At 37.7% G+C, this 16018-nt stretch overlaps 1 protein-coding gene across 2 annotated transcripts; it reads left to right on the top strand.

Annotated features, from left to right (window-relative positions):
• Positions 1-1658: 1658 nt before the first annotated feature.
• On the top strand, positions 1659-13843 carry lg19h15orf39 (linkage group 19 C15orf39 homolog). 2 transcript variants are annotated; one of them, XM_048168635.1, is made up of 3 exons: positions 1659-1891; positions 3560-6492; positions 12151-13843. In XM_048168635.1, exons 2-3 carry the CDS (start codon positions 4473-4475, stop codon positions 13182-13184), a joined length of 3054 nt encoding a protein of 1017 aa, XP_048024592.1. In that variant the 5' UTR covers positions 1659-1891; positions 3560-4472; the 3' UTR covers positions 13185-13843. The 2 variants fall into 2 exon arrangements, with proteins under 2 accessions (XP_048024592.1, XP_048024593.1); XM_048168636.1 differs by lacking the exon at positions 1659-1891 and adding an exon at positions 1961-2105.
• The last annotated feature ends 2175 nt before the right edge of the window (positions 13844-16018 follow it).

Below are 16018 nucleotides of genomic sequence, written 5' to 3'. Positions count from 1 at the left end.
AGAGTGTTGCATCATTTCCTTTGTTCTGTCGTTAATATAGTCCTCTGTATTTTCCCTTTTCTTCTGAATATTGACTTTTGCATCAGAAGTAGTTGGTTGAGCAAACACAAATCCAGCAGAGCAGATGAAATTACCATGTAAATAATGTCATGAGTTTAGTCACAATTCTGTATTAGAGTAAATAAACTTTATGTATAACACATCTACATTACCAGTTGGACTAATGAGGCATAGTGAACTTTACATAAATCAACGGCAGTCTTAAACTGAATGGTATTAATAAACAAACACACCTATTCATACTAATTATGGGTTTATCATTATAATTTCACACACTAAGTATATTACTCACTGCATTTGTCACACATGATGATATTACGGGTTGTGTCAAATATAGCACTTCCTAACCACTAAGTTCTCAGCTTCTCCGTCTGTTGTAGAAACGTGATGGTCAGAAGTGTTGGTCAGTTATATGTCCATTCCAAGTACTGACTGGTACTTTGACATTTTCCATGAATGACATAATGGCATGAATAAACTTGACAAAGAAGCCCAGTCTGTTAAGCAGCCTACATTTCCATTTTCATCCCTTGTAAGAAAAGCTATTCAGTTAGCCAGGCAACAAAGCCAGGGTTTTGCTGTTTTGAGTTTATCTTCTTCATGCCATCTTAAACTGACATTTGATGATATTTCCACATGAGGTGTGTGAAAACATGTCAAACATCACAAACCACATATAGGCCTACAGGATATGTGTGTTCTAGCTCATGGCCATTAATGCACTGTTTGATATGAACATCCTTTTTTTTTTAAAAAAAAAAAACAAACAAAAAAATTAGTCTACTGTTTCCTATTAAATCTAATGTTGATTTACACTGTTTCAGTGAGATTTTTAGTGCCTTCTAAGGGCAATAAATCTGCAGCCTCGCTTATAAATCACAGTATTTCCCAGTGTAGCAAGAAATATACTGTGGAATCCAAAAATCTGAGACAACATACTCTGCAATGTATAATTACTATTATTTAAAAACGCCTGGAAAAGACAAAAGTTTGGGGATTTTGAATAATGTAAATAAAATTGATGTAAAATGAAGAAGGAATAATCCACTTTTTTTTCTAGGTCAGATTTGTGACTGATCATGTGAACCTTTGTACAAACTGTCAGATGTTTTTGCTTCAAGTGAAGCACAAGATGCTTTTTGGATCATTCTCAAATCATGCTGGAGAACATCATCATCTGGTTTGTCCCAAACTTGTGGAGTTCATGCAGTGCTGCTGTCATTATAAGGGTGAAAACAAAGGCATTCTGAAATTAATGTTTTGCAGTTAAACTTTGCACGTAATTTGTTTTGCTGATCATATAATCTGTGAAGAAAAATGTTGATTTAAATAAGAATTTGATGCAAAAATGGCGTTTGGACAGTAACAGTCTATTTATGTTGTCTAAAACTATGCCCCTTTTTTACTGCAACCAAAGCAAAATCTAATTTATTTAACATTTTATTACTATTAAGCTTGACCTGTGCTTATACTAAATATAAAAATGGTCAGCAATGGGTTAAAACGTTGCTCTTTTAAGATGACATGTTCCATGTTCCTGTAACCAGGCTGAACTGCCACTCTCACACATGATTTAACTGCTGCCGCCTGTGCGTTGAAGCCCCGCCCTCTTTTTTTAATGTCACTGCTCGATTGGCTAAACGTGCTGCCACCGACATACTTCGACTGGTAATGCGAAATAACCTTTCGCGAAATAAGCAGCGACGTTAAAGCATGCTTCTCTGCTTTCCTGTACAATACTTCATCCGCTCCCAAGTCGTTGGGGTTTTACTTTGGGGTGTTTCAGTTGTCATGGATTGGTCGCGGACGGAAAGGAATGTCAGTGCACGAGGTGAGTGTTGCTGTATAAACAAAAGTTGTTTTAGGTATGATTACAACGTGAACTTGCTGGCGAAGATTGACGAAGTTTTACGAACATTATCAATACACAGATGAACGTTGACAACTGTACTTGGGACGGGTTTAAAGTTTGTCATTGGACTATGAGACCGCTTTTCAGCTTATGGCGATGGTCAACACTATCACAATTATCCGAAGTAAAAAAGGTGTAGTATGTTAAAACATAGTATTTATATAGTTTATTTAAATGTACGATGAATTGTTCACATATCGCAGGCTCGGGAGGTTTTGTTGCTTTCGTTTCAGAACAGTTTATTGAAGTGTCAAATACAAGTATTTAGTTCAGGTAAATGTTGACGGAAGTTCACCAAAACACCCAAATTATGTATTTTCTAAACGCGGATTTGCATATATGAATTTGCATGTTCACCTCTCCCACACAATAGAGTCAGTGTGCAATAATGTGTACGTTACCCAGTATAATTTAAATGTATACATATATATATATATATATATATATATATATATATATATATATATATATATATAACATTTGGTAACTGTTTAGAAGTTTCAGTTCTCCACATACTTTTTCAATTCTTCTGTTACTTTGGCATTATAGGCACATGCAGCATATTTGGACATTATGGCCGCGTCTTAATGTTGCACGCGCCTATGTTCCTCACAAGTGCAGACTACGAAGGCAGCTCACTAGGTTTTGACACACAGCCACAGTATGCTGAAAGATGTTGGGGGTTGTTTCATCACTTTGAAACCTCTGGGTGGCCTCACCTTGGGACTGACTGTCTCCACCACTGATAAACCACTTAAATCCCCCTTCACTGCCACTGACAAGCCTAGTGTTACTCTCCTGTGAGCATCATTATGCTCTCTTTGCTCATTAGGGAACATCACTGGAGGGAATGAGTGCATCTCCCCTCTATGTGAACACCTTTCAGATGGTAGCTATTGTGTTTTATAAATAGTAGTTTTAAAAGTTATGTAAAGACAATATGTATCAGAATATGAAATATGTATGAGTATGAAATGTCAAAATGCATAATTCTATTATTTTTTTTTTTCATTTATGAGATACAAAACCATATTATTAATAGTAAAAGTACAGTAAGAGTAATTAAAAATGATTAAAATGTGTGTGTATACAGACATATATCCTAAGTTGGATATAAATAAATCTTTTCCTCTGTCCTAACAACTTAAAAAGCATGTGACAGTTGGAACATGTGCATATTCACTCATAATTAACTTTGATATATTTTGCCAAAGTGCAAGATGCTCTTGCACGCAAAGGAAGTAGGATGTACCCCCTGTTGTGATGCAGAAAATTGCCTGTTTTTTTTCTTGTTGTGGTTACCGCTTAAACATTTCTTCCTAATGTTTGGAGGAACCTGTCACGTGACATTTGTCAAAATAGAATAAAGAACTGTACAGTCAGGAGACTGTGTTTTGACAAAACCACAGAAAGGAAGGTACTGCTGAGTAGATAAATAAACCACAGAGGTGAAGCTGGGTGACTGTTTAAATAAATAGCTTATTACTTATAGTACTGGGTACTTATTTCAATGATTGTACAGCATTGATACAGCTAATTTAACATATAAACTCAAAAATGTTTTTTCCTTCTTGTTTTCTTGTATAGATATGATTTAGCTGGGTCAAGCCAGAGCCTGGGAATCCAAAATGAGCAGTAAGCAGGGACGAAGCTGCATCGACCCTCGAGTTCAAAGTAATATGGAAGGTGCTGTGGGCACCGTAGTCCCCGTGGGGCTCCCTAAAGCTGACAGCCTACCAAACTATTCCCATGACAAAGCTCTACCAATCAGCAGGGCTTATTTCCCTTACTCTCTTAGTGGACAAGACACTCTTGACTTTCCTTCTCCATGGGGCCCTTCAAAAACCTGTGTGAGAAATGGGCCGAGCCCAGGGATTCATTCATCGGCCACCCAGGGGTCAATTACAATTCCAGCCGTTTACAGGCCTGATAAAGCGTCTTTCCCTGTGGATGCCGGTGGTGGCCGCTGTGCTGTACCGCAAGAGTTGGTTGCGAAGCAAAGATTGGCCTATTATGCCAGCAGTCCCAGACAGCACAGTCCCAGAGCAGCTGGGGTCATCTCACCAGTGGCAGTTCCCAAGGGTCACATTGGAGGGTCAAATGCAGAAAGCTGTGTTGGGCTGGCTATTCCAAAACCAGTATACGGTCATAGCCCCTGCTGCACTGAGCGTGGATGCACCGCAGGGCATAACTATGGCATGGAACATGGGCCTCATAGGATGTCCCCTCGCATATATGATGACGAATGGGCTGCTCATTTCAGCCGTCTTGCTTACCTGCATAAAAAGGGCCAGGAGGCATTGACGCAACAGAGGGTTTTGCAGTTTGAACATGGTGTGGAGGCTATAAAGGATGGAAAGACAGAGGGCTTCCATGGTATTGGCTCAAATGGGCCCAGGAGGTCCCATGCTTTAATGGAACCAAGCTATACTTACAACACTGTGCGTCATTTATTGGTGCCACACCAGAGTACTGCCAGCGTGCCCCAATTCGTCCACAGATGCACACTGGTCTTCACTATGCTTATGACCCAAGGACTATGGCACACCGTGGAGTTCCTTCAAAGGTATATCAGAACCATCCTCACTTATCTAAATACACGTCGATGCCTCCATGCTCCAATGTCTATTACCCTCAGAGTCACCCTGAGGCTTACCGCACCGATCCCAATGTTATTACAGGCGAGCACGGTCAACATCATCATATGGATCAGTTATATTCCCCTCGATCTGACCTGATGTCACCATCCTGCTCTGTTGCCTCCCCACACCATCCGTTACTCTCAAAATATCCTACTTATCATCCTTATGGGGTGCATTTAAATAGTAACCAAGCACCCATGCATGAGCAGCCACATCCCCCTCTCCCAGTGCATCAGTCAGAGCGACCACTTGATTTTTCTATACGAAGGGTTCAGACACCCGACTCCCCTCGGGAGCTTTATAGACAGTCTGGAACTTCTGGGGCTTTCCATCCTACTCCAGCCCACTACAGACGTCTCAGTAACACCACTACCCTTGAACACTCAGAGATGTCTGAAACTGGGTTTCTTGTTGGCAGCTCCAAAGAATTTCCCATGAAGTCCTCTGAAGAGGTATTTAAGAACAGGCATCATGTTTCAGATCCACCTGACAAAGATCTATTAGCTAAAAGGCACAGAGAGAAACTTGAAATGGACATGGCCAGTAAAAAGCAAAAGATTGACTCAACCCATGAGTTGTCAGATGATGAGCCTCAGTCACCGTCCTCCCCACCAATGCCAGTTATTAATAAAGTTTTTAGCTTGGCTCCATATAAAGTCTATTTCGAAGCTACAGGCATGTTGACTTCACTAGGAGATTCAAAAAGTCCAAAGCCACAGCCAGAGGCAACACAGCTTAAACAAGAGCCAGAAATTGAAAACTGTAATCTAGAACCAAATTCAGGTGAAGGTGACCTCAGGTTGAAACAAGAAGACCAAATGTCTCCAGCTAACAGTGATGGTCCAGTTGAAATACCAGATACTGTAAAGATCAAAAAAGAAAAACTGGATCCAGATGACGTAGCTTATCAGTCGGAAATGAAAGTGAGCATTACTGAGGAGATGAATCATCAGGCACATGATTCTGTGGCCAAGGAAGAGCAAAGGGAGTCAGACACAAGTATGTCTGGCTCTCTTCCTTGTCATTTTGTAGTAAAAAATGACTTTGAAGAAGAAAGCAATCCACCCTTTGGAGAAAAGTTTAAATCTTCAGCCACATGCAAGACTGAGAATGCTGTGAAAGATGATGTGGAGTCCATTTCATTTCCTACATTGTCCTCAACACCTCCAGTGCCGCCTCAGTCGACTAAATTTTCTCTCACTAAAATTCCACCTCATTGCCTTAAATTGTCAAATTTTAAGATAATCATCCCTGCACTCCTAAAAGCTCCAACAGCAACACAACCTGTTGAGGTTCCTCAGTCTCCAGTGGAAGACAAGCCAATTATGAGCAGCAGCAAACAAGCCCGTCATGAGTTTATGGAGCTTCACCAGTCCCTCTGTAGACTCATATACTGCTGTGTTACTCAAACGCCATGTCAGGAGCTCAGGGACTGGTTATGCCAATTGGACCTTCAAGAGTCAGGCAAAGCTCAGAAAGTGTCTTGTCTCTTGGGGTTGAAAATGAGGGAAGTATGGCTGAAAGGTGAGGAAATGGAGGTGTCTCTTAAAAAGGTGGTCTGTCAGCTTCAAAAGTACGTCGAAAGCTGCGAATGTCCCTTTCCTCATGTCATGAGGGCTGGTGCGGTGTTCATTCCCATGTTGGTGGTCAAAGAGGTGCTGTTTCCTCAGGTCCAAGGCACATTCATAGACCAGGTCCTGCAAGAGCATCGGTTGGAGCTCAGGCCCACCACCCTCTCAGAGGAGAGGCAGCTGACTCAACTCCACAGAAAGGCTTTCTCTTCGAAACTCCGGAGACTTCTGTCCCTTAAACATCTGCCAGATATATACCCTGATGTCCTCAACCTTCTCTACCATGCCAACGTCTGCAAGTTCCTTGGTGAGTGCTGGATGGTTGACCACTATTAATAGCATAAGACGTCCCAATAAATGTTGAACTGCAGTGTGAGAATTTTTGATTTATAAAACTTAGGAATGCACAAGATACTGGTACTGTGTCAATTAACAGCGATATTAAAAATTATTTCAGTTGATATTAGATATTCAATTATGCATGCACATTTTCCCTATTGTACATGCTCAATTTTCTCTGTTTTTACATTTGGATTATCTTTGTTAATGCTCAAGTTGAATGAACGTTGATCATTCAAATTTAATAAATGTAAATTTTAAATATAATTAAATGCAATTTTATTAAATATCAAAATTAATGTTTTATACTTTGCATTATACTGTTGTGGTGCTAATTTTTCTGTAGCATCATTTAAAATGATTTATTGATTTTAGCTTTTAGTGTGTGTACACACACACACATATATATATATATATATATATATATATATATATATATATATATATATATATATATATATATATATATAACACACACACACAGTGCCTTGCAAAAGTTTTCATACCCTTTCTTTTTTTAACTTTTTTTTATGTTGATGCCCAATGTTAAACTACTTTAAATTACTATTTAAATTATTATTTTTTTTTTCCTTTTCCTTTTTCTATTTTTTTTTTTTTTTTTTTTTACATCAATCTACACTTCATACACCATAATAACAAAACAAAATAACTAATTGGTGACAACTTTATTTATTAAAAATAAAAAACTGAAATAATTACATTGCATAAATTTTCATACCCTTTTCTGGGACATTTGAAATTTAGCTCAGGAGCATTCAAATTTCATTTGTAGATGTTACTACTCTTCGAGTGGTGTTAACCTGTGGCAAATGCAATTGAATGGGTATGATTTGGAAAGGCACACACACCTCTCAATAAAAGCAAAAACCAAAGCTAGAGTCAAAAGAACTGCATGTAGAGCTCAGAGACAGGATTGTGACGAGACGGATCTGGGGAAGACTACAAAAAATTCTGCTGCATTGAAGGTTCACAGAAGCATAAAGCCTCCATAATCCTTAATAAAGTTTGACAACCAGGGCTGCGTTTCTCAAAAATATTGTGAGCTAAGTTGATCATTGAGACCATTGGTAGCAATGGTCCTACAATCCACTTAGGCCTACGATGCTTTTGAGGAAATTCTTCCAAGAGCTGGCCTCCTTGGCACACTGAGCAATTAATGGAGAAGCGCCTTGGTTAGAGTGGTTACCAAAAAGTCAAGAAGAACATCACTGCAAAATACTTTATCCCACTTTTTACCCACTTTACCTGGGCTTTATGGCAGATTGGCCAGACTCAAGTCCTCTCCTCAGTGAAGACACATGAAACCCCCTTGGAATTTGCAAAAAAAAAAAAAAAACACCTAAAGAACTCTTATCGGACTGTGAGAAACAAAATTCTCTGGTCTGAACAACCTCAGTTTCCAGCATCATGTATGAGGGTAACCAGGCTCTGTTCATGACCTGCACATTACCATCCCTGCAGTAAAGTTTGGTGGTGGCAGCATCATGCTGTAGGTGTGTTTTTCAGCAGCAGGGAATTGTCAGGGCAGAAGGAAAGCTCAGCTCTACAAAATATAGAGATAGCCTTAATGAAAACCTAGTCCAGAGCATTCAGAACCTCGGACAGGGCAGAAGGTTCACCTTCCAACGGGACAATGTCCCTAAACACACAGCTAAGGCTACTCTGTGAATGTCCTTGAGTGGCCCAGCCACCCTGAGGTTGAACCCAGTCCCAACATCTATGGAGAAACCTGAAAATGGCTGTCTACCGATGGTCCCCATCCTACCTAACAGAGCTTGAGAGGATCTGAGGAGAAGAATGGCAGAAAATCACCAAATGCAGATGTGTCGCATCACCCAAAAAGACTTGAGGCTGTAAAGGTTCTTCAACCAAGTACTGAGTTAAGGGTACAAATACTTATGCAATGCACTTATTTCACTTATTTTCCTTTTTTAATACATTTGCAAAGTTGTCAAATCAGTTTTTTGCTTTGTCATTGTGGTGTATAGTGTAGTAGATTGATGTGAAGGGAAAAAAAAATCATTAAAAATCAAAAAGTTTAACATAAGGCAGAAACAAAATGTGAAAAAATTAAGGGGTACAAATACTTTTGCAAGGCACTATAAAAAAAAAAAAAAATATATATATATATATATATATTGATTGATTTAAACAAAATGGTACAGAATTTTAATATCAACCATGAAACATTATGTAGTATCAGTCAGAATTTTAATATTGGTATTTAATAAAATTTTATTAATTAAATCATTGTTCATTTTTGGATCTGGCACTATGGTAATGATGGTATCTTCATTGCCTGAAACATACTGTGGCTTATTCCTTTAAAAGCTTCCATTTTTTTTAGTTCTGTTCTAGTTTTTTTTTTTTTTTTTTTTTTTTTTTTTAAGCTGTCACAAGAAATTAAGACATTTTATTTTAGGGTTAAATTTCACAGTACACAGAAGGGCTGTGAATACGGAAACGTTTTTTTTTTTTTTTTTTTTTTTAATTTTAGTAATATTAAATTTCAGTTCCACATTTTAAGTAAGCAGAACTATCAAACTGTTCTGTCTCTTGGATGTTAGTTTAAAATATTACACATTCTGGCTGAATTCTTACTCTTTAGATAGGAGGTATTTATTAATATTACATAATCCCTAATATTAAGGCTTAGTCCTAGATCAAGTCTTTAAAATGTTAAATGGTTATATATTTTATATTTTTAATATAAAAACCTATTTGATTTTGGAAGGTCAGTTATTTGAATTATTTTGATATTGTACATTTATTTTAATTACTTTTTATATAAGATCAGCCATTCATGGCACATACCTTTATTGTTCATGCTTTATGATTTACTTTTTAATCATACTTTTGTCATACTTTTTTTTGATTTGATACACATTTGTTCTTGCAGATTCCACTGCTACAGATGGTGTCCAAAAAATGCCCAGGTACCTTCTTTTTACTTTGTCCCCCCCAAAACAACCTTTTCAATCACAAATAGATCTTTCTGACAGTTGTTGAGAGCATTTTGTAAATCTTTGAATTGCTCATACAGTCACAGTTTCTTATTGGTGCAGTTTTGTTGCAGGTGTTTTCTGATCAGATATAGTTTGGAACGGAACAGTGATATGCTTTAGGATATCTTTCAGTTTCAGGTGCATGCACTTCAGGGAAGGAAGTTAATATGCTTTTGGATGTATGCTAAGGCGGGTGGGGGATGGAAGGGGTTTCCATACTCACTGATGTAACATTTCTCACCTGCAGTGCCATTACAGAACCCCAGGGGTTGACAGCTGTCTGTTATCAGTTACAGCATTCAGATGTTTTTTAATTTTGTACATTTTAGTTCAAATTCAGCTTAAATTGTTAAAGCTTCAGTAGTCCATTTTTTGACAAATTATGTAACTGAAAGAAAAGCAATTTTTTATAGTGTCCCATTGATTTCTTTTATTCTGTTGAGCCATGAAGGGTGTGAGCATGAGCGTTCCACATTGTGGATGTTTTATAGTGTTGCCACTTCATTTCCAGTGTGGGATCTGGGGAGACCCTGAACATCCTGAATGTGACTTTTTTGTCACACTAACATACAACTAGATATCATTCCCATTTATTTTTTTGTTTGTAGAGCTAGCAAGTGCTGACAAAGTCATCAAGTTCAGCAAAGTTCATTTCGGGTTGCCCCAGACCCTAACAGGGTTAAGAGATCATCATTATTTTTTCTTTTTCTTTGTTTCCATCTTTTTCTGCAGTGTTCTTTAAGAGATCATCATTATTTTTTCTTTTTCTTTGTTTCCATCTTTTTCTGCAGTGTTCTATCACTTTTAGCCTTTAATCATTTCTGACACCTTTTCAAATTTCTCTATCACCTTATTGTTCTTATTGCCATGATTGGGTAATATTGCTTCTATTAATAGTAACCTATTCAATTACATTTTATTGATGCTCCTGCTGAGGTGTTGCCTCAAGAATGCAAGAAATCTCAGTTCAGTCTGACTCATTTACACCAACATTTCAGACAAAATCCAAGAGCGCGTCCTGTGTGATTGCCCTTTAGCACAAAATATTAGTTTGCCCCCTCCCTCCCAAAAAATCGAATTTTTTTTCATCATTTACTCACCCTCATGTCATCCCAAAACTGTATGATTTTTTTTTTTTTTTTGCCTTATGGAACAAAAAAGATATTCTCCTGGCTGTTGAGTTCCAGAAAATTCACCATAAAGATCCATAAAAGTGGCCTGAAGCCATAGTATATTTAAAATTCACTGGAATTCTTGCCTTGTGCTTGCATATGCTCTGTCAATTTGCTTGGCCTTTTTTTTTTTTTTTTTTTTTTTTTTTTTTAGAGAGAAGGGAACTACTGTTTATATGTGTTATCTATGGAAGCTTGTTTCTGCCATGAAATAAAAAATAAAAAAGGTAATTGAGACATTTTATCTCACAATTCTGACTTTTTTTTCTTATAAAGTCATAATAGCATAATATAAAGTCAGAATTGTGATATAAAAAATTGCAATTAACTTTTTATTTTTTTATTTTTTAGTGGCTGAAACAAGCTTCCACAGTTAACTGCACCTTGCGTTTTGGGTGATTTTTCTTGAATATTCGTAAAGCTGAATAAATGATAATTTATCATGCAATCTTTGAAAATGCAAACAAATCCAAAAGGGATAGTTCACCCAAAAATAAAAAATTCTGTGATTGTTTACTTGGCTTTATGTTTTTCTAAACATGTATGATTTTTTTTACTTCTATGGAACATATTCTTATATAACATATTCTTGGAATATTTAAACATAATTATATATTTATTTAAAACTGCAGTCTGTGGGCCCTATTTTAACGATCTAAGCGCATAGTCTGAAGCGTATGGAGCAGGTGCACTTAGGGCGTCAACACATTCTGTGCCATTAAAACAATGCGCCTGAACACACCTTGTTTTCAGACCAGCACGCCCATAGGTGAACAGATGGGCGCAAGTACATTTGCTATTTAAACAACGTGGCACTGGACGTGAAAATGCTAACCGTGTTGGGCTGAAACTAGCAAAAAGCACTTGTCGCGCCTGGGGTCGCATTGCGCCGGGTGTATGATTGGGCCCCGTAACTTTTGGCACTCTAGCGGTTGATAAACAAAACTGCACGTGTCTTGCGGAATAACATTGTAGACGGAGCTACTTCTCTCTGTTTATGTCTATGACGAATCACGCGGGTGCTGTGCTACTCCGCGGTGGTGCGACCCGAACCAGTCTAAAATCTGAGTATAAACACTTATTATAGGTGTACCGTAGTGATTCAGGATAAGACAAAAACATGGTTTGGAAAATGGATTCATGATGAACTCGCTCATTATATAATTTTTGTAAATTTTTAACACAAAAAAAGTGAATGTATATTAAATAAAATGTAACGTATATTAGACAAACCATTTTGGTATGATGACATTTTAAATTTTTGGGGTGAACTGTCTCTTTTAGTTAAACATATTAGTCAGTATTAACCCATTCTAAGTCTGGTGGTTCACATATTATTATTATAATACTAATTAATTATTCTTTAATTGTAATAGTGGTCATTTAACAAATGCTGATACTAAATTCTGATTTGTTTTCTTTCTACAGGAGCAGAAACCAGCTTAACCTTCAAGAGAGAGAGCACGGACAGCTCAGATGAATCGACCGGCCTTGTGAATGGCTCTGAGGGATTCTACCAGGAGTCCTCTAGACCGCTCACACCGGAAACCACATGTGTGGACAAATATTGCCTGAAGACAAAGAAAAAGAAAGGGAGAGTAAAGAGTTCCTCCAAGAGGACATTTTTAGATGAGACCAGTTCATCACAAGAGGATGAGTTTACTGAGGAACCGGCGAGGTGGAGCGTCGTCAGTTCCTTAGAGAGAGATGAATGGGAAGTGTCTCTTGTGACTTGCAATGATAGGGGACCACATGTGGAGGTAAAGATTGAAGATGGAACCCAGGAAGAGCCTGAGAACTCCTCCTGGGCACGACCTTTGACCTCTGATGAACTCTCCTCCGATAGCACTGATGAAGAGACCGAAAGCACATCATCAATGTCCTTTCAGAGTGGCAGATCCAGCTCAGCAGGATCTGCTCGAGCCTTGTCCAAAGGGCCTTCCAACATGGTCCTCAAGCTGAGGAAGGTCTTCTTCAATGGGGGTCACGGGGGCAAAATCCCCCACTACCAGGTCACAGATTCTTCCGAGGCTCCAGAAGAGTTCAGACACACAGACGGTAACCATTACAGAAAAAAAAAACGCAAATCATCCCAGCACAAACGACGCCGTGCGGACAGGGAGTTTTCTTTCAGTTCGTACTCTCAAAACCATCCCTACCTCTCCAAAAAACACGGTTCCAAGCACCGGAGCAGATGGGTCCTGCGCTCTGCCGTGCAGTCTGCCCACCTGGCCATGGAGAACAGATATCCTGAGCTGGTGGGGAAGAGGATATGGCACTTGTATGAGGAAAATGACAAAACAGAAGTGTGGTACAGAGGAGTGGTGCTGCGCATCCATGAGCCACATACCAACCCACTGAAAACTGTGTTTGAGGTCAAGTATGATAGTGAGCCTGAGTGGCAATACTATCTTGAGCTGCTGGTAGACTACAAGAAAGGATGGTTGAAAGTTGAGGACTAAGTCTTGACGGTATTATTGTTTTTATTTTGCACCTGAGAACTGAATTGATTTTATACTGTGAGTATATGTTGAATTGCTGACCAATGAATCAGTCAAATGATTATTGACTTAATTTTTGCAACCAAAAACTTGACATGTTTTTAAGTTACATTGTAACTTTTCTTTGTGTTTCTGGTGTCAATAATGTTTCAGTTGTTGGCAAACATTCCCAGCAGCTGCTGGTAACTGCGTTTAAGCATTCCACGTGATTGAGATGAATGGGAATGCTGTAAAGCAAGATTTGTAACTGTTTACAGAATTATTTTTTTATATCGGCTGTTGTCATGTGTTATGTATCTGACTTTTAAACCTTTTAAAAAATTAAATCTATTTGGCTTGTTCCAATTCATTATAAAGTGCCTAATTTTTTTTTAAATTGACATTTGAAATTTCATTGTGACATTTTAAAGGGCTCTTTAGTGAATGTTTACATGGTACATTTATTGAAAAGTGTATGGAAACATTTCTACCTTAAGAGTTTAAAAAAGGTAATTGCAACTTTATACACTGCTATTCAAATGAGAGGGATCAGTAATATTGTTTAATGTTTTTGAAGATATGTTCACCAGTGCTGCATTTATCTGATACAAAAATACAATAAAACAGTAATATTATGAAAATAACTGTAAATTAAGAATTTATTGCTGTAATGGCTGAATTTTCAGCATCATTACTCCAGTCTTCAGTGTCACATGATCCTTCAGAAATCATTCTAATTTGCTGCTGAAGTATTTCTTATGAAAACTGTTGTGCTTTTTAATATTTTTGTGGAAACCGTAATACTTTTTTTTTTTCAGGATTTGATGGTTGAACTGTATATATTTTTTTAAATATAAACATTGTGTAACATTAATAATTGTCACTTTCGATCAGTTTAAAGCGTCCTTGCTGAATAAAAAAAAAAAAAAAAACAATTTCAAACTTTCTAACAGCAGTGTCTCTCACATTGTGACTTCATTTTAAACTATCTCATAGTTAGATTATATATTTTTTTACTCAGGTTTCCATAAAGATTAACTTACAAAGCAACATTTCTCCAAACAAAACCGTTTAAAAAAACTCCTCAGAGAAATTTCAGTGACATTTTTTTTCTACAACCCATTTGTTTTGTAGAATATACTGTGCGATATGTTTTTCAAATTAAAACCTACAAGTGTGGTGGTTCATGTTTCTAGTTTACAGTGTTTCTCATGCGACACAAAGTTGAGAATGTAGCACAGATGAATAATTTAATCTCATACCTGAACAATGAGCAATATCCACCCAGTTCCGGAGGCCACGTTTTTACGAGACGAGTAACATCAGTTAAAATTGGTCTCCCTCTAGTGGACATTTTCATTGTGAACGTTGAAATCAAACTTCCCTCCCTATCATACTTGTGGTGTCACATCTATGAGCTTTATTTGTGGACTGTATAGTCCTCTGGATAAGACTCTGTTTTATATAAAGCATAAAATCCTGTGTTAATAGCAAACAATCCAAGCCAACAAAAACCCTAGATACGCCAAACAAACTTAGCTTGAAATAAACACAAAAGCACACAAACTAAAGCAATGTTTGCAACATTTTGCACTTTAATATTTGTTTTCTTCAAAACGAACAACTAATTTCTTACACATTTGTACACTATGTATACAAGAAATCAAAAAAAAATTAATCGCATAAAGAAAGGATACATGTAGAAAAGTATTAAAAGTTTTTGGATGTCTCAACAAAATGAGAGTAGCTGCTTTTTGTTACCTTGAATATTAATTTTGGATGCTCATGAACTACCAGACATGATCAAATAGGCGTAACTGAGAAGCAAACAGGCCGGAAGGAGACAGTTACACACACACACACACACACACACACACACACACACACACACACACACACACATACACACTGCATACAGGGGCAGTATAACCATTCCATGTTTTTGCAGTCCAACCCCATTTAACGGAAACTACAGGGGCCTGCAAAATACTTGACATTATTTCGCATTTATTATTCTGCAATATTCTTGCATGAAATGTCTTAATTCTCATTTATTAGTCAAATGATATATGTTTATACCTGGAAGACCATCTCAGCACTCAAAACATACATGAAAAACTGCAATCATTCCCAGCACACAAAGCAAAATGATTAATAGGCAAACACAAAAGAATGATATTACTTTAAATGAAAAATGCATTTTTAGGACATTTCTTTTCATGGTGGACATTTGAAATATAAAAAAAAAAGAAATGAAAAGAATGAAAAGCCAATATATGAAATCACACTTCCAGCAGAAAGAGAGGGAGAAGGGGGGGAAAAAAACAAATCACCAGTTTGAGACTTTGGTGTTGTCTGAATACGCCAACTTGATCTACAATGACACCGTCCCACCTGTGTCTGTCCCCGTACCCCTGAAAAGAGGGTCTCAGTGCTTCAATGATGGTCACGGTGTGTCCACACACACAATTTGTACATGTTTGCATGAACAAAGTGTACACAAATGCAACGTCACAGTACGAAGGTTACATCACATATTCCCTGCAAACTATATCATGACTCAAACGGCCCTTTGGAAAACCATCCCGGGTGCGAACGTGTGATTATTTTACACTAAATTAATTAAAGCAGTGTGGAGATAACAGTGGCTTCTGACTACTAGTTCTGCGGTGTGCAAAAAAAAAATGGATCATGTGGAAAATGCCTAACCCTGTTTGTCAATGGCTCAGTCAGAACACTTGACAACAGATGTCAAGAAAGCAGCTCAACAGGCCCATCGGTACAATGTCATCTACGTGCATGTTGGGCAGACAGAG

The sequence above is a fragment of the Megalobrama amblycephala genome, linkage group LG19 (assembly GCF_018812025.1).
Source record: "Megalobrama amblycephala isolate DHTTF-2021 linkage group LG19, ASM1881202v1, whole genome shotgun sequence".
Classification (NCBI taxonomy): Eukaryota; Metazoa; Chordata; class Actinopteri; order Cypriniformes; family Xenocyprididae; genus Megalobrama; species Megalobrama amblycephala.
This window is presented reverse-complemented; position numbering and strand designations above follow the sequence as displayed.

What these genes read in the sequence shown, in the direction of transcription:
- lg19h15orf39 (XM_048168635.1), top strand. Translation starts at nt 4,473, where the DNA reads ATGCACACTGGTCTTCACTATGCTTATGACCCAAGGACTATGGCACAC. An exon ending in CAACGTCTGCAAGTTCCTTG is followed by an intron (nt 6,493 to 12,150) that starts GTGAGTGCTGGA and finishes TTCTTTCTACAG; the next exon opens with GAGCAGAAACCAGCTTAACC.